Raw genomic sequence first — 26166 nt, 5'->3', positions numbered from 1 at the left:
CGTCAAAAGTTAGAATATCTACGATTCAACGTCAAAAGTTAGAAGTCCTATGTTTAAAAGTGAAATGCTAGAATTTCGATGTTTAAACCTAAAATGTTAGAATTTCTATGTTTAAACGTCAAACATTACAAGTTCTATCTTTAAAATTAAAACGTTAGAATTTTCATGTTTAAACGTAAAACGTTAGAAGTTCTACGTTTAAACGTCAAACATCAGAAGTTCATTAATTTTTACGTCAAAAGTTAGAATATCTACGATTCAACGTCAAAAGTTAGAAGTCCTATGTTTAAAAGTGAAATGCTAGAATTTCGATGTTTAAACCTAAAATGTTAGAATTTCTATGTTTAAACGTCAAACATTACAAGTTCTATCTTTAGAATTAAAACGTTAGAATTTTCATGTTTAAACGTAAAACGTTAGAAGTTCTACGTTTAAACGTCAAAGGTTAGAATTTTTATGTTTAAACGTCAATCGTTGAAATAACTATGATTCAACGTAAAACGTTAGAAGTTCTACGTTTAAACGTCAAATCTTAGAATATCTACGATTCAACGTCAAACATTAGAAGTTCTAGGTCTCAAAAGTATTATATGGAAAAGAATTTAGAATTTAGGATTTTTCTAAAGGATAATTTGAAAGAAACTCTGATAAAAATCCAAGAATAAGCCAATGTCTTTTAAAACTTTAAAGCTTTGAGCTTTTTTAAGTTGTGAACTAAAAGTTTTTATTTTTCATGAAGTATTTCGCAGTATAAAATAAATTTCCCACTTGAATGAGTATTTTATTAATGAAAAAAAAAAAACTTTTTTTTCCTTTAGGTCGGAGTTCGCAATACATTTGGTTACATTCGCTCGAGTTCTGAAGCACCAACAAAACAACCACCAATTGCACGTCCCACAAGCAATAGTATCCTCACAAATGGGAGCTCACCCACATCGAGCACGGGGAGTCTCAATGTCAACATTCAACCACAGACGACGGGTCATATTCTTACAAATGGATGTCATGCCATTGAGCGGCCCTTCTCAAATGGTGGTACAACCTCAATTATTCAGGCATCCACGCAGCCCCAGACGCAATCGAGTATGTCCTTTGACTCCACAATAATCTCCAAGCGCTTCAATTCGGTCAATAGTCTCGGCCCATTTGTGGGTGATGTGAATATTCAGGTGAACCCATATGAGAAATGGAGCAATGGGGGGTCAGACAATATTTTCAATAGTCTGTCGGATCAGTACACCATCCCATTGGCACCGAGTCAGAATGCAACAGATAGTGTCATCGATCTCACGTCCAAATTGATGTCGACGAGTATTTTTCCGCCAAAGTCTCAGATAAAGCGGCAAAAGATGATTTATCATTGCAAATTTGGGGAATTTGGTGTGATGGAGGGGCAATTCACGGAGCCCAGTGGTGTGGCGGTGAATGCACAAAATGACATAATTGTGGCAGATACGAATAATCATCGTATACAGATTTTTGACAAGGAGGGACGCTTTAAGTTTCAATTTGGTGAATGCGGAAAGCGCGATGGGCAACTTCTCTATCCCAATCGTGTTGCCGTTGTGCGCACATCTGGGGATATAATTGTCACGGAACGTTCGCCGACGCATCAAATACAGATCTACAATCAATATGGGCAGTTTGTGCGGAAGTTTGGGGCGAATATACTGCAACATCCACGCGGTGTGACGGTGGACAACAAGGGGCGCATCATTGTGGTTGAATGCAAGGTGATGCGTGTGATTATCTTTGATCAATCTGGGAATGTTTTGCAGAAATTTGGGTGCAGTAAGCACTTGGAATTCCCCAATGGGGTTGTTGTGAATGATAAGCAGGAGATTTTTATAAGTGACAATCGTGCCCATTGCGTCAAGGTATTCAACTACGAGGGTGTGTTTCTGCGTCAAATTGGTGGGGAGGGTATTACAAACTACCCCATTGGCGTGGGTATTAATGCCGCTGGGGAGATTCTCATTGCGGACAATCACAACAATTTCAATTTAACAATTTTCACGCAAGACGGGCAACTTGTGTCGGCGCTCGAGAGTAAAGTTAAGCATGCTCAGTGCTTTGATGTTGCCCTCATGGATGATGGGAGTGTCGTGCTGGCCAGCAAGGATTACCGCCTCTACATCTACCGGTACGTACAAGTTCCGCCGCTAGGGCTCTAGGACAAACTCCCACGGCGAGCAAAACGAACCACCGTAGCTCATGACGTGTATCCTTTCAAGTGAAGGAAGTAAAACCTCTCACTCTCTCTCTTAAACAATGAAGACGCAACACGAATTGCGTCCTCCCCAGTGACTCTCTTTTGTATCTTCAAATTCGTAAATTCCAGTTTTTATTGCAAAAAAAAAAAGAATTTTATTTTCTGTTGTTTTTTTTATAATAATTTTATTTAATACAAAAAATGAATTAAAAAAAGTTTGAAAAAAGAAACTCCAAAATCAACGATGGAGAGGTATAAAAAAACATTGTAAGACAAGTTGTGTATTAAAAAAAAGAAGAAGTTATGTTTTATTCTCAAAGTCTAAAATTTAATGAGCAAAGAAAATCCCCAATTCGGAGGCACACACGCGCCAAGGAATCCTTCGAAGTTTGCAAAGCATTACGTGGTAAATGAAAAATTGAAGCAAGTAAAAGAACTTGAGATAAAAAAAAGAAACAAGTCTACAAATCAATATATTTTTGTACTTTTCATAGTGAAACAATTTTCTAAAGGCAAAAAAAAAATTTAACCAAACTAAACTTTATCAAAAATGAGGAGGAAATGAATACACAAACTATTCTTACTTGTGTAAAACTTTCATTATAGTAGATTGTAGGATTTATTGTAAAGTTGTGTGTCTCTTTTACACTGAAAAAAAAAACTTAACACAAAGTGAAGGTAAAACACTTCTATCGGACTGAATTCACGCCTATCTCTCTATTTATCTCATGAAGTGTCTGTGTGTGTATAGGATAAGGGAAGAAGGATGCTAATGGACAGACACTGTGGCTATGATTGGGGCTTTCTAGGGACCCCTTAGGTTTAACCACCCCAAGACAGCCGTTTAAAACCCAAAAACAAACCCCCAGGCAAAGTGCCACAGCGTTTTAATGCAATCCAACAAACGAAGGATCAAATAAAAACCAAGTTAATAAATTAAACAAAAAAGGAAATTACTTAGAAAGGAAGGATATTTTCAATTTTAAGTTTAAATTTTAAAAAAATCAATCTCCAACGGGCTAAAATTACCCCGAAATCGGAATTTAATTTAAAGAAAATTTAAAATTTTAGAGTTGATTTTAATTTCCAAAAAAAATGCGTAAATAAACCTAAAATAAGAATTTGTATTTAGGTGAAAAATAATATGTTTGACGTCGTTGGCTTTTTGTGTCGAGAAATTTTTTTTTAAGTAAAGAAAAATGTAAAATACGCATTAGTGAAATTTTATTCTGTTTATTTCCAAAAAAAAAAATAAACAGAATTTATATTCCCATTTTAGACAAAATTGGCATGAAATGTATATTTTATAATTTTTGCGAAAAGAAAATCTATATATTAAATCAATTGGCATTAGGATGATGGAGTTTTTATTAAAAAAAAAAAAAAGAATTTTAATAGCGAAAATATTTTACACTTCCTTTCGTATGAGGCAAAAACTTACTGAAATAGAAGGAAAGAAATTAATTAAATGAAAATAAAAACCTAATAAACCAAGAAGGGAAAATGCAAGATGGAAACAATCTTATAAAAAAAAGTATATAATTAAGTAATGAAAAAAATTAAGCATCAAGTATTACTAAATGTGTGCTAATTGAAGATTAAAAAAAATGAATTGCTAAAGAAAAGATAAAAAAAATATTTGTAAAATGTATAGTATTGTAATGCTGTTATTTTTGTTTGTTTTTTGGTTTGTTTTTTCTTTTTTTTTTATTTTGAATTTTTTTTTATAAAACCTAATTTATTTCCATGTGAAAATACGTTTTTTATTGTGCTGCATTTATAATCGTATCTATCGTTTGAACTTTTTTTTTTCTAGAATTAGTTTTTTTATTTTAAAGTAATTTTTCAATTTTACAAAAAAACCTAATTTTAGATCTATTTTTTGTAATATATTTATTTTAGCACAAGGCAAAAATGTCGCAAATAAAGGATTAAAGAAAAAATGATTAAAACTAATTATGCGTGACATAGGGAATGTAAATAGAAGTATTTTTGATCATATTTTTACCAATATTATTAATAAATTACATATTATACTTAATATTTAAATTAAGTATAAATTGACTATTGATAATATTGTTTGTGTAGGGCTCTCATATACAATCACAATGAAGGAAAAATGAACATTTTAGGAATGAAAATCGTGTGGTGAAAATATGGCGTGTAAATAGTGAAAAAAATGAAACCAATAAGTATGATTATGACGGAAAGAAAACATTTAAAAAAAAATTATTATTATACTTGATAATATGCACACATGAATAATGTTGGCACACTTTTTTCCAATAGTCAGTCGTTTTTATTAAATAAATATAAAGTAAGGAAAAGAAAATAATGAAAAGTATTTGAAGGGAGGTGAAGAAAAGAAGAATAATGAAGATGAAAAATCATAAAATAAACTTGATTGATATTTTTGACTACGAAAAACTGATACATAGAATTTTTAAGCATAATAAGAGTGAATAAAATAACCAATCAAGTGTCTATAAGGTGGGATGAGATAAAGGGAGAGAAAAAATAAGCAAAAAAAAGTATTTTTGGGATGTTAATGTTACAAAAAACCCAATTCATAAACTTCATCCATTTTATCGATTTAGAAAACGGTATGAGGTTGATAGGAAAACATAAGAAAAAAAATGATGAGAGGTTAAGAAACTCACTAGAACTGATTTTATTTCCAAAAAAAGGATAATAAAACACGAAGACCACATTAATTTTTAAGTTTCTATTTTAAATATAAAAATAAATAATGAATTCCATGAAAATGCAATATTCTTAAATTTACTTTAGGCATTTTTTCTTTAATTTATATAACGCTGTATAGATTTTATTCTGACAAAATAACGTGCTCAACAGATAGGTGGAAAGAACAAACGACAGCGGAAGTTCCTTTGAGGCACAAAAATTGAAATGAAAAAAAATACACACAGCTAGAAATTATTTGTGTTTTTAACGATATTTCACTAAAAAAAATTTCAAATCAAAGGGATAAAAAAATTCTAAGATTTAGAACTTTAAAAATTCCACAGTAAAAGATTCGCTTAAAATTTTATTTTTTTTCACATGATTTGATTTTTTCAAACTTTCATTAAAGCACTAATAATTAAACAGGATGCTGAAAAAACTTTTTTTCTAAAAAAGAAAGGTCAATAAGAATTTAACAGCATCTTGTGTTAATACATAAATAAATAGCACAATAGATAAAGTGATTGACTAACATTCAAATGACCCAGGTTCGAATCTAAATCAATACGTATTTTTTCTGGAGATGTTCTTTATTGAATAAGTTTTTTTTTGTTACAATCTAATGCTTGATTTCCGCTCAAGAAATCAAATATAAAATTGATAAAGATTTTATGTTAGAAATTCGTGTTCATTTATGGTATGTTCAAAAGTAAACAAAATAAATCGTCATATCAAAGTGAAAGAAACCGCAAATTTTCTTTAAAAAAAATTCTCAAAAGAATTTATTCAAACAAATTCATGTACATGTTGACGCTGTAGGTGAAAAACATGAAAAAATTTCTAGCTGTGTGACTTTTTTCGGGCACAAGAAGCGTAAAAATAAAAGCAGGAAACATTGGGACATTTCCTGACGAATGATATGATAAGTGATAAGACAACCGTGAAAGAAGAAAAAGTAAATTGACAAGGAATTGTTAGTGAAATGAGATAGAGGTATAGAATGTTGCGGGAGAATGTCAACAATTCGTTATTACTATTGACAAGTTTTTTTTCACCACTAAAAATTATTAACATAGAACCGACAATGAAGAGGAGAGGAGAAAAAATGTAACCTTATGCGCATTGAGAATCTTCCATCCACAAAAAAACACGACACATCAAACACGAATTTTTTTCTGAAAGAAAAAAAAGAGGGAAAGTAAAACACTTTAATTCATAAGGTTAAATTAGGGTTAAAGAAAATGTTGCTCTTCGCCAAAAATAAAAGACAGATTAACATTTTGTGAGGGGGATGTTTGAGGACTCCTCCTCCTTGTACTTGACCAAAATATTTTTAGATAGAGGATAAAATATCTCGTTCACTGGCAGTTGTTTAGGACGTAAAAAAAAAGTTGTTACTGTTGCAGATGCTTTTTGTCGAATTTACTAAAAAAAAATAAAATAAAATTTCTTCCTCAATCCACCACGAGGTCCTGCGTGGGAATTTTTCTTAAGCACATACGATAAAAATTCTCACACATCACACGTTGGATTGATGTGAGAAATTTTAATGTTGCAGAGATAAAGATGTGTGAAAAAAAGTAAAAGAAAATGTAGCATGAAATAGATTAGAAGACGTATAAAAAAATGTGAGAAAACATGAAGAAAAAAAATCACTTAATAATAATAATGAATTTAAAGATTCTTCAGCTAGCTGGACAGAAACAAAAAAAAAACAATTAAAATAAAATCAAAGCTAGAAAACCTTAAACAGTGATTGTCAATTAAAAATTTTACACGCAATCGTCTTCTTTCTCAATCTGTCCTCACTTGCGTATATTCCAAAAAAAAAAACAAAGAAAATAAATCTCAAATGGAGTTATATTGCTGAAAAGGAATTAAGTAACATTTAGCAGCGGGGTATGTTGTGCCGATTGGTCACATGTGTGTTAATTAAAACATACACATAGTATAAATGCTGGGTTTTTTTTGTTTAAGGCACGCAATATATTAATTCACTTGCATTCTCACTCTGTATTCTTCCATATTTTTTTTTAATGCCAAATCTCACGGGATTTTGAATTTCTCAATATTTATCTTTATTTCCTTGTTATACTTTTTTGTTTTTATTTTTTTTTTTAAATATAATATTAAAATGAACTGATCTCTTGGCCTATGATGAAAAAAAAGTTAATGTGAGATGTAATCAATTTTTGACTAAAAAAAATTTTCAAAATGACTGGATTTTGTAGTAATTTAGGAGAAAACAAATCATTTGTTGAGTGATGTTAATGAACGAAAAGAGGTGTTGGCATGACGAAAAAAAAACTCCAAAATCTCTTCTCCAAAAAAAACTCAATAACTGAATGATGAAACTTTATGAAACTGTTTAGCTCTTAGATATCTTTTAATAAACAAAAGATTTAAAAGAAAAACTGATAAAATATGATGAAAAATATAACAACTGCCTCCTTTTAAGAACCATTATAAACATATTGAACTAACATTAAATTAAGGATCACTGTTGGCATTTTTATCAGACTTTTTTTTTATTTGTACAAAAGGAATTAAAGTAGGAATGAGAATCACTGTGGCTTTCTTCTTATGAGCAATAAGAAAAAGAACCCGCGTTGAATTATTAACAAGTATTTAAAAAAAAATAAAAAGGGAAAAATGTCTTTAAAAAAAATTAGACATAGAAAACTGTGTGTCTGTGTTGCATCCTAGTCATATCCCTTTAAAAAGAAAAACAGTGTTGTAATGAATTTCTTGTCGTTTTATCGTCTTTTTTGTATTAAATTTGTAAAGGTGTGAAGTGCCGGTTTTTTTTGGTTTGTTTGGGGTTGTTTTTTCCAGATAAGACTGAATAGCCCCAAAATAATTTACTACGAAAAAAAATGTGTATCAGTTGATTCTCCCACGAAAATGTCCCGAAATAGTATATTTTCAATAATATCAGAATCAATGGAAGTGAAAGAGATGAGTAAAAAATGGAAACAATCAATTTTTGATGATGAAAAAAATGTAGAAGCAGAGAAAAGGTTTTATTTTTGATACTTCATTGACGTGAAAATGATGAAAAATTAAAAAAGTGACGAAATTGCGAGCATTTAAAAATTAAGTATAAGAATAAAAAAACATTGTTACTGTTGATGAAATTATATCCCAAAATTATGGACATTGACTTAATGGTAAATTGTGTAAATAGTTGAAAAAAAAATCGCCACAAAGACTTGAAGAAAAAAATCAATTGTTATTCTATGACATTTTTTGGCACTATTTTTCAAAACACTATTATTTCTAGCAACGTAGTATTCTGGAGGTTTCATTCCATTCATTTGCCGCTATGTCAGAAGTGCTTAAGATCCAACAAAAAAAAAGTTTCTTTTTGAACGATTAAAGCCTCAAACTATCAAAAGAAAAAAAAACTCCAGGAGTAGATTTGAACCAGCGGTTTTTGTCTTGATCATCAACAATCTTAACCACTGCACTAATTTCTTTTATGTATCTAAAATACCATTTTAATGAAGAAGGTTTATATCAACGAAAAATAAATAAAATCTCGTGGTTAGAGTTTGAGGCTTTATTTGGAAAGTTTGCATTTATTTTTTTATTAAGTAAATTGCGTCCAAAATACACCCTGTAGTGCCCCCGAAAATCAATTAATTGTTCTATTAAAATTAGCAAACAAAACAATTTTGTAATAATTTGCCAGACAGAAAAAAGTCAATTTCCGTGTCCATTTATTGATGAGAATTGAAAGTTTTTGCCAATTGAAGTGTTTGCATTGGCTTGAATGGCAAACCCACCCTCCCACACAATAATTATCATCAATGCTGTGAAAAATTAATTCAATTTTCATCAATTTTTCAACACAATTAACAAATTAAAACCAAAATTAATAATAAAATTAATCAGCAGGAAATGTGTTTAACAACTTTTTTGTTTTTAAATAATGAATCATCTCTTTGAACTCAAATTGAAGTTATAATTAAATACTTTATTAAACAATAAATTATATGCTCGTTTTAGCCTTCAAGCAGCCATTAAAATATTTTGTGTTATAATTTTCTAAAAAAAAATCTTTTTTTTATTATATTAAACACTATAATATTTATCGATGTGGAGAAGGTAAAAAAAAGAAGTAATAAAAGACTGCGCTATTTGAGACTAAAAAAAAATGAAAAATAAAAATTTATTGACGTGAAAAGGAAGGGAAGAAATATATTTAAAGAAAAAAATTATGAAAAAAGTATATAAAGATAAAATCCCAATTTAATTTTATTGCATGTAAAATAATAAAAAATGAAAATTAACAATGCTTAAAATGTGTTACATATACCACAAGTTATTGAGGGAATGGTAGCAATGGGTGTAGAGAGACGAAGAAAAATATTTATTAATCAAAATGCAATTTGTGTTGCTTCCATGATAAACTTCTTATCACAGTCTATCCATGAATTTATACAAAAATAAATCATTGAATTTCCTTTTAACTCATTATTCTTACAAAGTATCTGCTTATAGAAATTCTGTCCCCTGTAGAAATCATCTCTAAATCAACCACAGATAATTATCAGACACAAAAATGAATTAAATGAGAACTATATTTTAAAAAATTGTGATGAAAAACTACTTCAAACTCGTGACATTAAAAGGGAAAATGTGTTAAGGGATTTTTTATGTAGAAATTTTTTGCTTCTTGTTGCAAAACTTAATAGCAATGTAAAAAAAAACTTTTTCAAACAAACCGTTCATACTTGAGATCATTTTTTGATGCTTTGAGAAGGACGGCAGCTATGTCAGGAATGGCCAATTTATGCCACCAAGACGGACTTATTTTCCACAGGGAAAATAAATCATGAAAGATTCATACTAAAATGCATTTTTCCAAAAGAAAAAAAAATAAGAGAAAAAAGTAAAATACGGGACTCAAATTTTTACTCACAATATTTTTATATTTGAAAAGAAATTAAAAAAAAATGAATGAGATAAAGCTAATAATTAACTATAAGGATTAATGAGAGAATTTAAAATTGAGAAAAGCAAAAACATTCAATGTAAATAATTTTTCTTTTTTTTACGAATGAAAAACATTTTTTAGTCTCTTATCAAATTGCATTTTGACTTTGAAGGAGGGGAAATTGCAAAAAAAAAAATCAACAGTGTGTAAATTGCTTGACCTTATTATGAATTTAATAATTATATAAAAACAATAACTAATAAAAAAAATGATAAACCTTGTACTTTTTATGAATCAACTTGCATGAATCGATATAAGAGTGAAGAAAAAAAACTTAAGTGTTGTGTATAACTAACTTTTTAATAAGAAAACAATCATACACATGTAATCAGTGCTGATAAAAGACTAATGAAAAAAGAAGAAAATTCATGGGAAAGTGTTGATGAAAATCAATTGAATTTAAATTTATTTGTTAATTCTTTTGACACACAAAGTGCTCGAATATATTCAACTTTTCCTTTTTGTTCTACATTCAAACAATCTTCCAGACTGCAAAAAAGAAATATTGCGAAAAAGAATTTATATTAAAAACAAAGTAAAAACCCTCTATCCATGTTCCAAAGTAAACTGATAATAAATGCTAAAAAAAAGAGAGCGCAAAAAGAATGTTGAGAAAAGGAATTTTCTTTCAATTTATTGCAAATTTTAAATAACAAAACAATAAATGAAAAAAAAAACGCTAAAACAATAATATCGAAACATATCGAAACAAATTATTAAGTTTTAAAAATTCTCCTTGAGAAAAGTCTCTTAAAATATTGATACCAAGTTGAAATTTCAAATCGTTGAGTCAGTTTTTCAATCTTTTTTTTTTAAATAGTTTTTCTATAAATTCAAAATAAATGAGAGTTGAAAAAGTCGAGCATGAATAGAATGAGAAATAAAAATTGTGGTATATAATCAGGAGGGGGATCAAATATGTATTCCTAATAACAATATTTTGATAAATTGTATCAATTGCAATCTCCTACATAAAATATTCCTGCAAGAAATCAGTGTAAATTAGAAATTGCAACTAATGTAGGGAGAACAAAGGGCAATTTAAGGTAGTTGGGGATTTTGCGAGCTGTTACAATGACAATTGGTAGTGAAATGTCAGTTTGACATCTGTCACTGCAATATTGTGTCATACAAGTCTGAAAACTGATAGGTATTTTCCAATTTATAAATTGCAGACTAATCATAAAAAGGAACAGGAAAAATTGAATGTTTGTTCAATTATTGAATTATTCTCTCATCATTGACAGCTGTCAAAGTAAAAATGACACTATCAAGTGTCATTAACTTGACATATACAGAAGTTGTTAACGTAACACATCAATTTGAGAAAAAAAAATTCTCTAAAATAAAGAAATCTTAAGAAATTGTTCTCTTTTTTCTCCCTACAGGATAAACCATAAAAATTACCAAATGTTACTAACTTTTTGATGCTCTAACAGTGGCCTAAGCACCACTAATTGTTTGACCAATAAATATTTGTAGTGTGAGTAATTTTATTATTAAAAAAGAGGAATTTGTAGGATTCAACACTGAGAAATGAAGAAAAAAATGTATTAACAACTGGGAAACAATATTATGAAATGTTAAAGCATTGCGTGGAAATTTACACTCACAATATTTAAGTGAAAAATAAAAATCTTCTGTAAGAAAAAAAATCAATATAGGATAGACAGAGCAAGTGAATAAGTATTATCGTGTTAAGGGTATTGTCCTCAAAAGAATAAAAAAAAACTAAGTGGTGTCATTATTCCTTTTTGAACTTGAAAGTGAAAATGAAGAGAGAAAAAATCTCCTAAGATTTTGAGTAATATATCGTAAATAATAAAAAAAAAACATTTTAAGGGAGAAGATAAATGGTGGTGAGAAGAGTGAAAAAATTACGGCTTTACAATCATCTTATGCATATTATATTACTTAAAATGTAATTGAGCGATAATTTTAAGGTATAAAATCTGTCCCACGGAGATGTGTAACACTTAAATATGTACATTTTACTTAAAAAAAAAAGAAAGGAAAGAGTAATTTATTAATAAGTAAAAGTGATTAGGGGAATATTTTGTCACACACAACTCACCGAGAAACGAAGAAACCCCAAAAGAAATTTTGAGAAAACGACACATTTACAGAATTCTTGGTGAATTTTCCTCGGTGTTCTTATGACATGTCGGAGGAGAATTCACGGAGAATTCTGTATGAATGCCATTTTTGTTGTTATTTTTTATTCTGCGTATCGACTGGAAATTCGTGCAAGCTATGAAAGGAGAAGGTTTAAGAAAAAAAAAACGTAACAATCGAGGTCTAAAATGGATGACGGGAAAAATGATAATAAATAGTATAGAAATGGTTGTAAATTTGTGTGCATGTCAAGCATTTAAAAAAAGAAGAAAACTGCATTAACGAAAACGTAAAAAAAAATAGTGAAGAGCTGTTGTTTTTTAAATGTCGTTTTTGAGCGCCAGTACCGTTTTTGATGTTAAACCAATTTGATATATTTGACTAAGGATGAAGTCTATATTTATATACAATTGAGGAGAGGTTAGTAGTGAAAAAAAAAACATTGTGAAAAAAGATTTAAAATGAACGTAGAGAATGTACAGAAACAAAAAAATATCAGTATTGAAATCATTTCCAGTTGACTTAGAAGAACTATTTGATTTTATTGATTTTGATATCAAATCATTGAACATTTCTTTGCCACCAAGGGACTTTTTAAAATGTACATATTTGACTTGTGAATAAGTGTTGTATGAAGATGAGCGATCACGATATGATCATCTTTTCCCAACCACATCCTTGCCATTATTTATGCATTTAGTAAATAAATGAAGATTAAACATATTTTTGGTAAGAGCTGAGAAAAGATGATCGTTAAGTGATCACCAAGCCCGCGGATCACATTAGAGACGATAAATCTATACACGATGAGGATTGAGAATAATGTTAAATTGTCAATTATCTTTTTAATTAGTCTAAGGAGATATATACATCTTATAAAAAAAAACTTTTACACTCAACACTAAATTAGGCATTTTAATCTTATGGAATACCTTATGTCGTGTGAGATCGTGCGAATGTGCAGCAGAGTGTAATGAAAATAAAAAAAAATCATCCACTTAGGATATGTAAAATGATAAATGAAAAAAAAATTGTTTGTTCGTTGGTTTTTTTGTCACACAATAATCTCCACAATATATTTGAAGGAGAGAAAATATTAACATTGCTAGTAACGTAAAAACAAGGAAGATGGAGAGAAAATAAATTTTAATATTGGGTAGTAATAGTAAACATAATATCGATTTTTGTCGTCGACCTAGTCATATCCTAAAAAAACACTCTTGAAAGTATTGAAACAGTGGATTTCTTGCTTGAACTGTGCTTGATTTTATGAAATATATTGAAATAAAAATCTTGTTTCTATATGCGATAATCACGATTAAAATATAGAGAATGGAACAAGTCTTAATGAGAAAATGTCGCTGTGTGGTATCGACTATAATATTTCCTTAAAATCGTATCTTAAGAGTGACGTAGTGAAAATAGAAAATTGAAAGCAAGAGAAGCACTTTATCCCTTCAAATTTCTTTCAAAAATTGAGTTATTAAACGGATAAAATTTGAATTCTTGACATTTCGTTGACAGCTGCGAAATCTGTGTCAATCAGTCACAGAACCTCCTTGACAGCTGTATGACAGTACTTGTGTGACAGCTCATAAAGAAATGTCAAAAATTCAATTGATCGTTGTAACGTTTAACGCTATATTTTTCCAAATTAATTCCTTTTTATCTTATGAAATTCGAGAGGTTATGCAAAATAAACCTCTCACTCGAGAAGCCTAAGAAAATGTTAAAATAGTTGGTAAGAAAAAATTGGCGCAATAATTGGATGTTGTTAAATTAAATAAAAATCACTTTTACCAAAAAAAAGAAATTAACAAAACTAGACAAAATTGACATTTAAATTCATTTTTAATTAAAAGAAAAAAAAAGGTATATTTAAAAGAAAATCAAGGACAGACGCAGACGTTTTCTTTTATAGGGTTTCCCATTGCATCGAGGTCCAAGAAAATTTACTTTTCACTTTACCCTTTTCAATTTTTTTCTTTATGCTTAAGTTTAGAATGAATTCGATCTTTAAAAAAAATACGTGAATAAACTGTGTGTAGATCTTTAAGGATAAATGAATGTTGATAAAATGAAGGGAAAAAAGTAAGAAAAAAAACTAATAAAACAACGGGAATCAATTAATTTTTTTGCTATTAAAACTTTATATTAAAAAAAAAGGAGATGAAGAAAAATTGGACTGTGGAGTTTTCCATGTTGAACTTTCTATCAAAAAAAGATAAAAAACTATTTAAAAAATATATATTATTAAAAATATACAACATTACTTAATATACAGCCAATATTAGTCTGTAGAAAACTCTTTTTCGTTTGTTCTTTGGGGGAAGAAAACAATGAATTTAATGAAATAAAAGGAAAAATGTGAGGAACATTCTATGCTAAAACAAAAATCATTTTTCCATTTAAAAAAATATGAGAAAAAAAACTTTTCAGAGAGAAACTGACTAAAAGTTGCACAATTTATATTTTAAAAATCCTTCCAGTTGCAATCAAAAGACAAAACAAAGGGAAATCAAAGCTTTTTCTTTCTGCCAATATTTAGGATGATGATAGCAAAACTTTTTCTCTAATAGCGTGTAACATATTTTTTTTTATATAGGATCTTTGGCAACAAAAAATATTTTTGAAAACTAAAAATAAACAGGAAGAAAACTCAGAAATAAATTGCCCAAAATAAACGAAAAAAAAATATCATACGATTCACCTTTTAAGAAAATAGGATTAAATTGCTTTTTAATGACGTTAAAGTGAAAAAATAGGAAGGAAAATAAATCCCAGTAAATGTTAGGAATAATAGAGAAGAAATTATTTATTTCCATCTAAATATTTCCACGTGAAATATTCACACAATATTAAAAGGAAAAACAAAGGATAAATTAAGGCTTTCCAATTCACTGTGCGAGGATAAAATGGTATGATGGGAGGGAATAATGGAGCAAATATTATAATCTGTTTTTTGTGTGTGTTGACAATTTCATGTGAAAAAAAATCCGTTTCATTGGGAATTTTCCAAAAGAAAAGCTCCATTTTGTGGAATACTTTTTTTCTTTTGGATGAATTCCCACACCCAACTGTATATGTTTTCTATAATATAATCGATATAAGGACAATGAGGAGATGGACTTTCGAAAGCTTAATCTCCCAACTCTCTTTACATACATGTTTGTATGTCTAATATACTTTACTTTGTAATAATAATGATGATAAAAATGAAGAAGAAACTATAATAATGTCTAATGGAATATATTGTACGAAAAGGACGTGAAGTTTATTAAGGAATGACTTATTTTTCTGTGTGTGTTGCATATTTCTTGACTAAAACTCCACTTAATTAATTTACATGAATATTTTAGGGATATAAAACTCAAAATAGTTAATGGATTTATAGTAAATAGTCATGCTTAAGTTTACAATTTAAAGCATAGGTGGCGTTGTTATTAGTAAACTAAATACAGCCATAATAAATAGTTTTTTTTTTAATTTTAGAATTTAGTGGTTCAAAATATTTGTTTTTCTGGATTTTAATATTTCAATTTTATTAAAATTTATCTAAAGAATCTCTAAATTCTGCCTCTTTTAACAATTAAAATAATTATTTAAATATCAATGAAGACATTCAGCGCCACCCCGTGTGAGATTTGTAAATTATGAATAAATTTTTACTATACATTCTTTAGCAATTGCGCTAGAACTAGCTAAAAACCCATAACACCATAATCACGTGCAAAATAATAAAGTTAAATTTCTATAGACTGAAAACTAGAAAAAAAGTCAGTCAAATTTATTTAAAGTGTGGAAAAGGCGAGGAAAAAATAAAACAGTTAACAATTGTTGTGAAAAAAAAATAAAGTTTTTGAAAATAAAAAAAACGCAGAAATCGTTACAAAGGCATAAATATTCATATAAATTAATTTTGTGAGTGAGACTTGAAATCTTTTCATGACATTCTAATTTAAAAAAAAAGTTCTATTGCAGCTATTTAATGAATTTTTGTAGTAGTTGTAGTTTAATTTTTTGTGCAGAGGTATTTTTTTTTTGGTAATTTGATATAGAGATCTTGTTTGTTTGTTTGTTTTATATATATTTTTACAATTTTTATATTGAGAAAAGTAAAAAAAAACATTATTGAATGGTATATGATAAGTGAGAAATATACGTCAACCTAGTCATATCAGTTTTTTGCACTATTTACTTATTTGCCACTCAAAAAAAATAAATAAATTGAGAGAGATAGATAAAAATGAAGCATATTTTAAAAACAATTTTTTATATTGATCTTACATTCTCAGAATATTTTTTTTTTATATTTAATAAAACAATAGAGATAATTTATAAAATGAAAACTATAATCAATTCATACTTAAAATAATTACAATTTTATTGTTAAAATAATAGAATAGGTATAAAAGAAAAAAAGAAATAAATAATTTCCTATATTTGTTTTTACCGTAATTTATATGTTTTTTTTTTATTTCTTTGTGTAATTTGTTTTAAATGGCATTTTTATTATTTTTAATTCGTACTACACATTTTTTCTACTTGAACCTACCGTATAAGGACGACTACGAGACGATAATGCTAAAGAAAAATTTAAAAATTTCCTCTATTTATTTTTTGTTTATTTTTGTCAAAATTTATTTATTCAATGAAAAAAAATCTCTCAACTGGACTTTGACAACTTTATCTTAAAACAAAAACAAGAAACTCTCGAAAAAGTCTTTTTTAACTCTGAGTAAAAGAAAAAAAAACAATATTTTGTTAATGGTGTGAAAAGTGAAGAAAAAAATATTCCTTGCAAAAGAAAAATCAAGTGAATGGCATAATATTGATGAAGAAACTACAGCAACAATTACAAGAAAAAAAAAACGTAAATGAAAAAGAGTGAAAAAAGAACAAAAAAAAAAAACACTAAACTGAATAAAAATATAAAAGTATATAAATTGAATGTGATTATTTTCAATATTTTTAAATATATTAAATAAAACAGGAAATTTTAGATTTAGAATTTACTCTCGTAATCTTAGATCTCTATTTTCTTATATATTATGCATTATTGAGAATAAAATAAAATTATAAGCATAAAATGGGTTTTCTTTCTTCGACCGCAGGGTTTTTCTCTTTGTCCTCTGTTTGCTAAAATCGCCGAATTCGCTTCCTCGTGATCGCAATTTTGAGAAATTTTCTCTGGATGTTTTTTTTTTTTTCATTTAAAAAAAATCAATGAGCAATTAAAAATCTTTCTTGCAGAAACACAGCGAGGAACTAAGCATGGAAGACTTTGCCATTTACTTTCTCAATTTGATCAAGACACAGACGGAAGAGTAAGTACAACACCCAAAAGAGATCGCTTTGAGATGTGACATAAGTGCCCCCATGAGATTAACGATCATCTGATCGTGGGGCGTAGTATTGCACAATAATGTGAGAAACACCCAAAAGAACTCCGTGGGGGGATTTCTGTATTGGTGATCGTGGTAAAATGTGGAGCAAAATGTGTGAGACTGAAAGTGAGAAAAAACATCCAGATGATCGCCATTTACCTTAACATTACTTTCTCTATCTCTCTCCTTCATTGTTTGGGGGCACACCGTTCTTATGTAACCTTTCTTCTCAAGCCCATTAATCATGGTGGTCAATTGAGTTACCTCATAACGATACGATTTTTATGTCATTTGCCCCAAATCTTGAGATTTTGCACGGTTTTTTTTTAAACTTTTCTTTTCAAGCACTTGAGTGAGTCAGTGGCATATGTTAACTAATTAATTTTTGCCATTTCTTTTTTTTTACTTTAATTTGTACGTGGATGTATAGAATTTCTAAATCCATTCTAAGGATCAATTTTAAGAATCTTTATTTTTAATTATTCTAAGATTTATTTTTATCATTTCGCAAATTTTTCTAAAGTTTTTCTCGAAAGTGAGAAAATAGACTTTGAAAAATGCCTATAACGAGCTCAGACATGATAGAGTAAGTCCACCTAATATTGGAAACTTCCTTATATCTAATTTATTGAAATAAGTAAGTATTATGGATTTAAAATCAAACCTGTTTAGGTGAAACCGGGGCATATAAAGTCAATTTACATAAATCTTCATTTCTAGGATTCCCCAAAGACATAAAAAAATTAATTGAATTTATGTTTTTTTTTTAATTATTAAATCGACGCTCCCGAAGATGAAATGAATAAAATAAAATAATTATAGTCATAGGTTTTATCCGTTTTAGTGCAATTTGCTTATCTTTTTTAAAATAGAGTTCTTAGAAGGGTTTGAAGTCAATATTTATCCTATATGAATAGTGACGCTATTTTTTTTAAACTGCTTATTTATTGTATAAAATCTACTGGATGGATTTTGGCGAAAAATTGTGAAAATCATCTTTGAAAAAAAAATAGAAAATCTAGAAAATATACATAGCGGAACGTGGCTCAATTCCGACCTCCTTCGACCTTTTTTCAATCCGATATTACTTAAAACTAGTAAAACTTTAGATGTAGAAAGTTATGGGAGTAAAAAGAGCATTAAATGGTCATAAAAATGGTACCAAATTTGAGAATATTTGGTACCAAATTTAAGAACACGTTCTCCTAAATTAATTTTTATGAATCGGATTTTTTGAGTATTGAGCAGTTTAAAAAAATAATTAGGATATTTTCTTAAATGGCGTGAAATAAAAACTCCTGACTGATTCACAAACATTTATTAGGTCTAGAATTATCATTCTTGAAAGTTTCATTAATCACTCAACAATTTGTAGGATCCCAGAAGAAATGAGCTACAAATAATAGACAAAAAAGATAATCGGCTAAATGTTCTTAGAATTGTTTATGGACTATGTAGTCCTAATTTATTCTTAACCTGCTGGCCGCCAAGACCTTGGAGCTTCCTTAGAGCGCCAAGGTGGGGTCGTTGAACGACCCCAAGAAGGAAGTCGATTTTCTCATAAACTATAAAACCGGGAACTGTCGGGCCACTACCTTTAGACTCCTTATATAGTCCTCTTGCCCCCTGCACCACAAATTCGCCACCCGGAAACACGCAGAAGAAGATATTAGGGAAAAACATTTTTCACTCATTTTTCACACTTTCTTCGTGAGAAATTTGCCACGAAGTTGACCGCATCTGCTATTTTTTTCACCATTTCCCCACATTCCCCTCACTTCCCGCACCGTGATAAATGGCAATATTTCTCGAATATTCTTTATTGTTTTGCACATTTATGCTTCTAATTATGTTTTATGTTGTTTATGTTACTTATTCGCGATAATTCTGACACTGAGATGGTAAAGTGAGAAAGTAAACACAACCCTTCAACCCCCTTCAACCATATGATTTATGATGTGACTAACTTCATTCTAAGAAATTTTCCGCAGCATGGCCGTTACACCAATTTTTGAATTCCCTTCATCTACATTTTCCTTAATAACTTTTCTTGTGGTGGACGGATTGAGCTGAAATTTTTACACAACCTCCTCAGATAACCAAAGAACTTATTTTCAAAAGAGGGGAATGGTATCTTTTATATTTATTAAGTTATAGCACGAAATATAGGGCTGGGGTCGTTCAACGACCCCGCTTGGCGGCCTAGAGGTTAAGTAAAAGAGAAGTTAATTTAAAAAAAAAGTATTTGGAAATGAATTCTTTCATAACAAATTTAATTAAATTTTTGTCCTTAGGCAATTCTCAAACATTCAATCTCGTTATGAAATAAGATATAACATTTTGAATTTTTTCTTTATTCTTGGGGTAGATTCTGATAAAATCTTTTCTTTTCTTTTCTAACAACTGAAGAGTTGCTATAAAATTTTGACAAAAGGGTGTTTTTAAATCGTTCTATTGTCGTTCTAGAAAAGTAAAACAAAGAATTTGTTGTTCAGGGAAATATAAAGATCTCTGAAGAAGCCTGGAAAAGTAATTTTCCTTTAAAAATACGATTAAAGGTAGAAACAAAATGTAAAAATCCATTAAGATTTTTCCCTGAATACAAAAAATCTTATAACTGACGAATTGTAAGAAAAGAAAGGAAAAGATTTTTATCAGAATCTAGCTAGCCCCTTGGTTAGCTTTATCAGTCTTATCCTATTATTTTAGGATTGTCTCACTGTAGCTCCTTGCCTTTTCGCAGAGAACTCGATTTTTTTTGTCAAGAAAAAATTTTTCTTTTTTTTAATAGAGCTTATAATATTTTCTCTCCTTGTATTATGAATAGCCTCTTCGTAGCATAAATCTAATATTTTATGATAATCATGAAAATTGTTGTATTTAATTTTTATTAATTTGCACTCATTATATGCAAAATTCCTCACAAGTCTATTATCCTCATAAATATAAATTGAATTATTTCTAATCAAACTTTTCATAAGTTTTGGAGCGCCAATTAATATCACTTTCATTCCCGCAAAATTCTCACAAGTAAAGGATGACTTTCTGTGTGTGGAAGAAGTTCCCTTCTTACTATTTAGATAAACTTTGTGTCTTCTTTGGGATGACAAAAACATCATAGAATACATTTTGCTCAACCATAATGGAAAGCCCCCAACATTCTTGTTTGTGAGGGGAGGGTGGGAAGGACATTTTCAAGAAAATTCAATTAATTTGCAAATTTCATGATGGACTTCACTATCGTGCATAGGATTACACGGAGTGCACCATCTGTGACGACGACGCCGAGGAAAAGTCCCGGAAATGCTGATAGTTTAGCGGAAAATTTCCCATCGTTGAGTAGCACGCAACAAACTCTGCACGAAACGACGTCCATGTGCCTGGAGACGCGGGAAATTCGCACGAGTACCCCGATAAAATCTCCTGGTTGGGGGAATTCCGTCGGCAATCAGAGCAGCACCCCCAACTCCAGGAAGACGTACAGTCGAACAATTTGCCTGGCGGACTTTTTGATGTCGCCGCAGGAGCCACGAGGGCGGAAGAACAAAGCCACGCAGCACGCGAGAACGATGTCTGCGGATCAGGTGAAACCCAAACGACGCGTGGTACCACTGAGTGTGCCAAAGAATCCACCTGCCAATGAGCAATTCCTCACTTCGTCCTTTCGGAGTGACAACAACCTGGAAACTCTGATGCGACAGCAACAGGAGCTGGAACGTACTGAGGGCCGGGAGGATGAGCGGTTCCTCCTGAAGATGCACAAAGATCTCATAAGTCAGGATTTTGAGAGTGAAAAACTTGATTCTCGGAGTTTAGAACCCGTAAAATCGCAGAAGGTAAAATTCCTGGTCAGAAGCTTTTCAGGATTAAAGATTAATTTCCCTTTTTTTGCTTCCTTGAAGGTTACCATCGATTTGTCGGCTGTTACGAATTCCCAAACATTAAATCTCTTTGCATGCATTTACTCCACACTCATTGATTGGAATTTAATGACGAATGTTCTCTCTGAGCTGGCATTCCTGCTAAATCTCCTCAATGCGGATTTTGTAACAAACAACAACGATGTAGGAAATCGTCCCCATGAAGTTTTCAAAAGTGCCAATAACTGTGTCTTCTTTGCCTTTGGAGTGTTGAATAGGCAAAGGAAGCTCCTGGCACTGCTGGATGCTCCAACAATACGAATTCTTCTGGACTATGAGCGAATCTCTCAACTCCAGGAGAGTCTTCATAAGTTTCTCACATCAGTACATCGGCACAAGGTGCAGCTGATCTCCTCACAGAGAGCTAATGAGGGTCTGGGGAATGTTTCAGTGGGTCAGGGGAATGTCTTTTATCAGCAGGAAAATGACACGAGGGAAAATTTCCCATCTGCAAAGGAATTTGCAGCATTTAAGAATCAACGCGATGGCTTCTATACGATCCTCAAGGCGTGGGAGGTGAATCACTTGAATGCCACGTGGGATTTCTCACGAGGCTTAGCGCCAAAGGTACGACAGCTCCTGGCTCAGCTACCACTACCTGTGAATATGGCACATCTGGCTAAACTCTTCACAGCGCAACTGATCATCTCCTGTAGCCATGAGGATGCAGTGTCACAGCTACAGGATGATCTGGGTGCTAATGTTGACATTGGGAAGCTCTCTAAGCTCAGCCAGAGACTCACAGCACCTGGACATTCGAGTGCAGAACTACAATTTCCAGGGGTTCAGGTGTTTTTCAGGGATTTCATTATTGCCGCTGAAGGATGCTGCGTATTTGTTGAGCAGCTGAAATTTGCTCTTATTGCTGAACTCACGGAACTCAATGATGCACCCTTTGAGACAATCAATTTCTCCAGTTCCGAAGAGAATCTCAATGAATTCAATGATGTTGTCGTAAGTACTTCATGGAAGAATCTTTTGTAATTCTCAAGAATTCTTTTAGATTTTTGGGATGTTCTTGCAGGTAAACCCGGATAAAATCTCAACAATGCGAACCTTGGCCAAATTCCTGGGTTTTACAATGTCACGACCCTTTCCGTATGAGAATGGACGGAATAGCGTTGTGGACAGTCAACAAATTGCCCTGAGAAACAGTCTCCAGCCACAATTTGATGTGAAGAAAATCCTCCTTAATGCAATGGAGGAGAATAAGCTCCTTGTTACAATTCCTTGGCTTGTGGAGTATCTGTCAATGCTGGATCACGTTACGATGCAATTGGACTACTACAGGAGTCTCATGGATCTCCTGTATAAGCTTCATGTGAACCTAGGACTGGGGAAGCTACACCTTACACCAACGTGCCTCTTTATCCTTCGCCTCTGCCTTGGATGGCTCTTTGACCGTCCAAATATCCTTGCGGATGACTACTATGACTACCGGCGGAGGCAGAGGGTACCATTGGGGAGAAATCCGGGAAATCGCATTAAAAATGGACGCCGGGAGAATGAAAGAAGTCTCCTGAGGACTCTCACACCAACCCTCGAGGCCATTCTCAATGCTGCCTGTCCCTTCCTCGGGGACTTTAGGTTATCTGTGATGCCCACGAGAGACACAAAAACAGTCTCACGCACAGGGAGGTACCGACACATCACAACGAAACTAACAACGGAGTCACCGAAGAAGAAATCCTCAAGTCAGGATGCACAAAAGCTGCTCATTGATGCATTTCTGCAATCTCAAAGTCCCTCAATGCGGAAGATTGTGGATTTTGTCACAGAGCGCGTTACATCGGCTGCCATAAAGAATTTCCAGGTACTCTACTTCCTGGATATCAGGAAGGGAACACAGAAGGAAGTCCGAGAGATTCAGGAAGACGATCATGAGGTTATTTTGAAGTGTCTCCATCGAATCTACGGCGAGGCACAGGAGAAGCTGAATAAAGCCTGGGATGACAGTGTACCTGTCATGATTGCAGAGAGGGTAATAGGAGCCCTAGACGCCCTCCTGGCCATTGAAACCCCGGATGCTGTGAAGAAAACCTGCGGGGATATTGTGAAGCAGCGTTGTTTGGCCAGAGCTGAGGACTGGAGGACGCTGCATTCCAAAGAAATGAGTGAGTTAATTAAAAATCTCTCAAAGATCTGAGATTTAATTAAAGAAAAATCTCTTCCAGGCTTCTTGCATGATGATTTGACCGTGGAAGCCATAAAAATTGCCAAGAATATCCATTCAGCGCAACAAGGAGGTGCCGCTGAGATGAAGATTGACATCTCTGGGCCACTTCCGTCGGATGTCTTTGAGAAGCTCCAGCAGTTCCTGCATACAGCTTCAATGAAACCATCTGAGCTTTCAGGTGAAGCTCTTCTACAGTGGCTGGAGGACCTCAAAAACTGCCTGGCGATCAACACATTCGTGCCTCAGATCTACAAAACAGCAGCATTTATGCTTCACGAGCTGATGCAGATCACAATCAACCAGAGATGTGATTTGGTGTCACAGGAAGTTATCCAAGGTGCCATAGCATGTTGGCAGCAGCCAGTTGTTGCTCCCTTTGTTACTCCACCACCAAAGCTTGACGCTGAAGAGGCAAAGAGCTACGTCTTTGCTCATCTCTTCCACATTCTCAACATTGAAAATATCTCTAGAAAATCACCGGAAGTTCAGCGGAAATTCCTCCATTTCCTCACATCACTCATTCGTGCTGGCTTTGTGAGTCAGCACAACCTCTTAAAGCAAACTAAAAATACCAATAAGTGGCCAGAAGAAGCCAAGCAATTCCTCTCGAGGATCTCAAAGGAAATCTTAGGGGATAATTCAAAGAAACTTGCATGCCATGGTGGAGATTGCGATGCAGATGACCTCGCGAATATTGTACCTGATCTGCATTTGTAGGTCTTGTAGAGAAATTAATTTTACATTTTTTATTGAGAGAATAAAAATATTTTAATTGTAATAAAATTGAAAAATCCCACCAATTTTATTTCTGCTACTATCCGTTTTGGAGGATATGGCGCTGCGATTTTGCGGGAATATTTAAAATTTTCATTATCATTTTATTTTGTATTTTTTTCTCTGTTTTTTCATGTTTCCAAAACATTTTTAATTATTAATAAGCATTTTTTAAATTCATTTTTCTAGAAAATATTTTTTTTTATAAAAATTTTTAAATCTTATTTTTTTTAGGTTATGTTTACCTTTAGAATGAAAACATAACCTCTCAAACAGGGAAAGATTTTGTGTTTTTCAGCGAGTGTGTTTTTCTGAATAATTCATTTTCATCCTGAAAATAATCAATAAATAAGTGAATTTTCGTTTAATAATTTCCGTGAATTTATGCTCTTTTCATTCAAAGATTAAATAACAAATTAATTGATAAAGTTTTTGCCAAAATAATAAAAAAAAAAAATCAGTCTGTCAACATTTTCCTGCTGAAGACTTTCGTTGAGTGAAAATCGTGGAAAATCCTCCAAATTCAAGTAAGTCATGTCCTTTAAAAGATTTCTTGTTTTGTTTATGAAATTCCTATGGGAATTCTAAAAATTCTTATGGGGGAAAATCTTGGAAAATTCCCAAGAATTTGTAACATAACCTCGAAAGTTTATCTCCCGGATGAGGTGTAAATGTTTTGAAGAAAAACTTGTCCGGGAGGGAATTCCAGACAGAGCAATGACTGCACAGAGAGGTAGGAAAAGTGCGTGGAAAATTCTTACCCGGCTTTTCGCACACATCCACGTGTGCATTTTGTCGTGCCGGTATGATTTTTCGAGGACAGGCGCAGATGAATCATGTCCTGAAAGCTATTTGAACTCCTCACAGACTCCCATTTGATGCTTTCATCACTCCTGCTGTGTCCTTCGATGAGGCAGAAAGCTTCACCAACTTTCCCAGGAAAATCTATGCAATTTAAAAAATTATTAAAAAAAAAATTAATTCAGAAGGAAAATTAAGATTCATTAGCATTTTAAAAGTTTCTTGTTGTTTATTAGAATGAGATTAGAATGAATTTCTCTGGGAGGATATCCTCCCTCCTCCATATAAACTCCCCGCACCATAATCAATGAAGAGCTAAAAGTAAGCCCCAAATTGTGAAAGCACGCCAAGGAGGGCTTTTAAGGATGGGTGGGCCACCCCTCAATCCAGCACGAAACCGAATTAATTTCCCATAAAATTTAAATTACCCTCCTCTCCTTCCTCCCTGCCTCCCCTCACCCCCAATCAAGTATACAAAAGAAATTAATTTCTCTCAAATACATTTTAAGCCGCATTCGCATGAAAATTCTCTGACGATGTGTTTGTTCTGCACAGAATTGTAGGGATTCTAGATAAAAAATTTAAGATTTTTTTTTGCTAAAAAGATAAGAGTTGTACTTTAATACTTTTAGGGACTTTAGGAGTTGAAGAAGTAGCCAAGTTTACCATAATAGCGTAAAATAAAGCATTTTTCGTCTTTAAGGCAGGTTTGATTTAATTTTTCTATTCAAGGACATGACTACAAAATTTATTGACTACAAAAGTTAAAAATTAAAGAACAGAAAATCGCCAGTCCTGAAGATCCTAAAACGAGTAAAATCTTTTAAGGGGGTTCTCTTGGGAAATCTGTTAGAATTTACACATTTTTAATGTTGTTATTTTCACGGGGGTTTTTCTTAAACTTGGATATCCGATTATGGTTACATTTGTAGCCTAGTTATTGAAGTGTAAGAAAATCACTTTTCGCCATTTTAGACGCGACGCCATCTTGTAGTTTTCCGACTTTTCCGCAGAACTGCCCTAAAACACAAAGGTAGGTTTTTCTCAGGATCTACTTGATGGATTTTGATGGGGTAAAAAGCAAATGAAAGAGG

General features: G+C 31.7%; 4 protein-coding genes across 5 annotated transcripts in view; 3 read left to right on the top strand and 1 right to left on the bottom strand.

Moving 5' to 3' along the window:
- LOC129790835 (brain tumor protein) overlaps window positions 1-3135 on the top strand; it is a 29840-nt gene extending 26705 nt beyond the window's left edge. Inside the window, exon 4 of the mRNA XM_055828612.1 lies at window positions 819-3135. Within this exon, the coding sequence (XP_055684587.1) occupies window positions 819-2174 (1356 nt within the window). The 3' untranslated portion in view covers window positions 2175-3135. The remainder of the gene's footprint in view (window positions 1-818) is intronic.
- The window catches only part of LOC129790826 (protein disks lost), a 51669-nt gene extending 27387 nt beyond the window's left edge, over window positions 1-24282 (top strand). Inside the window, exons 2-6 of one of the 2 annotated variants that reach the window (XM_055828584.1) lie at window positions 17268-17341; window positions 20652-21237; window positions 21304-22275; window positions 22346-23435; window positions 23496-24282. In XM_055828584.1, coding sequence (XP_055684559.1) covers window positions 17268-17341; window positions 20652-21237; window positions 21304-22275; window positions 22346-23435; window positions 23496-24214 — 3441 coding nt within the window. In that variant the 3' untranslated portion in view covers window positions 24215-24282. Of the gene's footprint in view, window positions 1-17267; window positions 17342-20651; window positions 21238-21303; window positions 22276-22324; window positions 23436-23495 lie in introns of both variants that reach the window. The other variant, XM_055828583.1, reaches the window with a different exon arrangement.
- The window catches only part of LOC129790857 (uncharacterized), a 679906-nt gene that overhangs the window by 105500 nt on the left and 548240 nt on the right, over window positions 1-26166 (bottom strand). The window lies entirely within an intron of this gene.
- LOC129790854 (TOX high mobility group box family member 3-like) overlaps window positions 24521-26166 on the top strand; it is a 108866-nt gene continuing 107220 nt past the window's right edge. Inside the window, exon 1 of the mRNA XM_055828657.1 lies at window positions 24521-24798. The gene's annotated coding sequence lies outside the window, so the exon portion shown is untranslated. The remainder of the gene's footprint in view (window positions 24799-26166) is intronic.

The sequence above is a fragment of the Lutzomyia longipalpis genome, chromosome 2 (assembly GCF_024334085.1).
Source record: "Lutzomyia longipalpis isolate SR_M1_2022 chromosome 2, ASM2433408v1".
Lineage (NCBI taxonomy): Eukaryota > Metazoa > Arthropoda > Insecta > Diptera > Psychodidae > Lutzomyia > Lutzomyia longipalpis.
The sequence above is the reverse complement of the archived record's forward strand: the minus strand, read 5'-3'. Positions and strand labels throughout refer to the sequence as shown.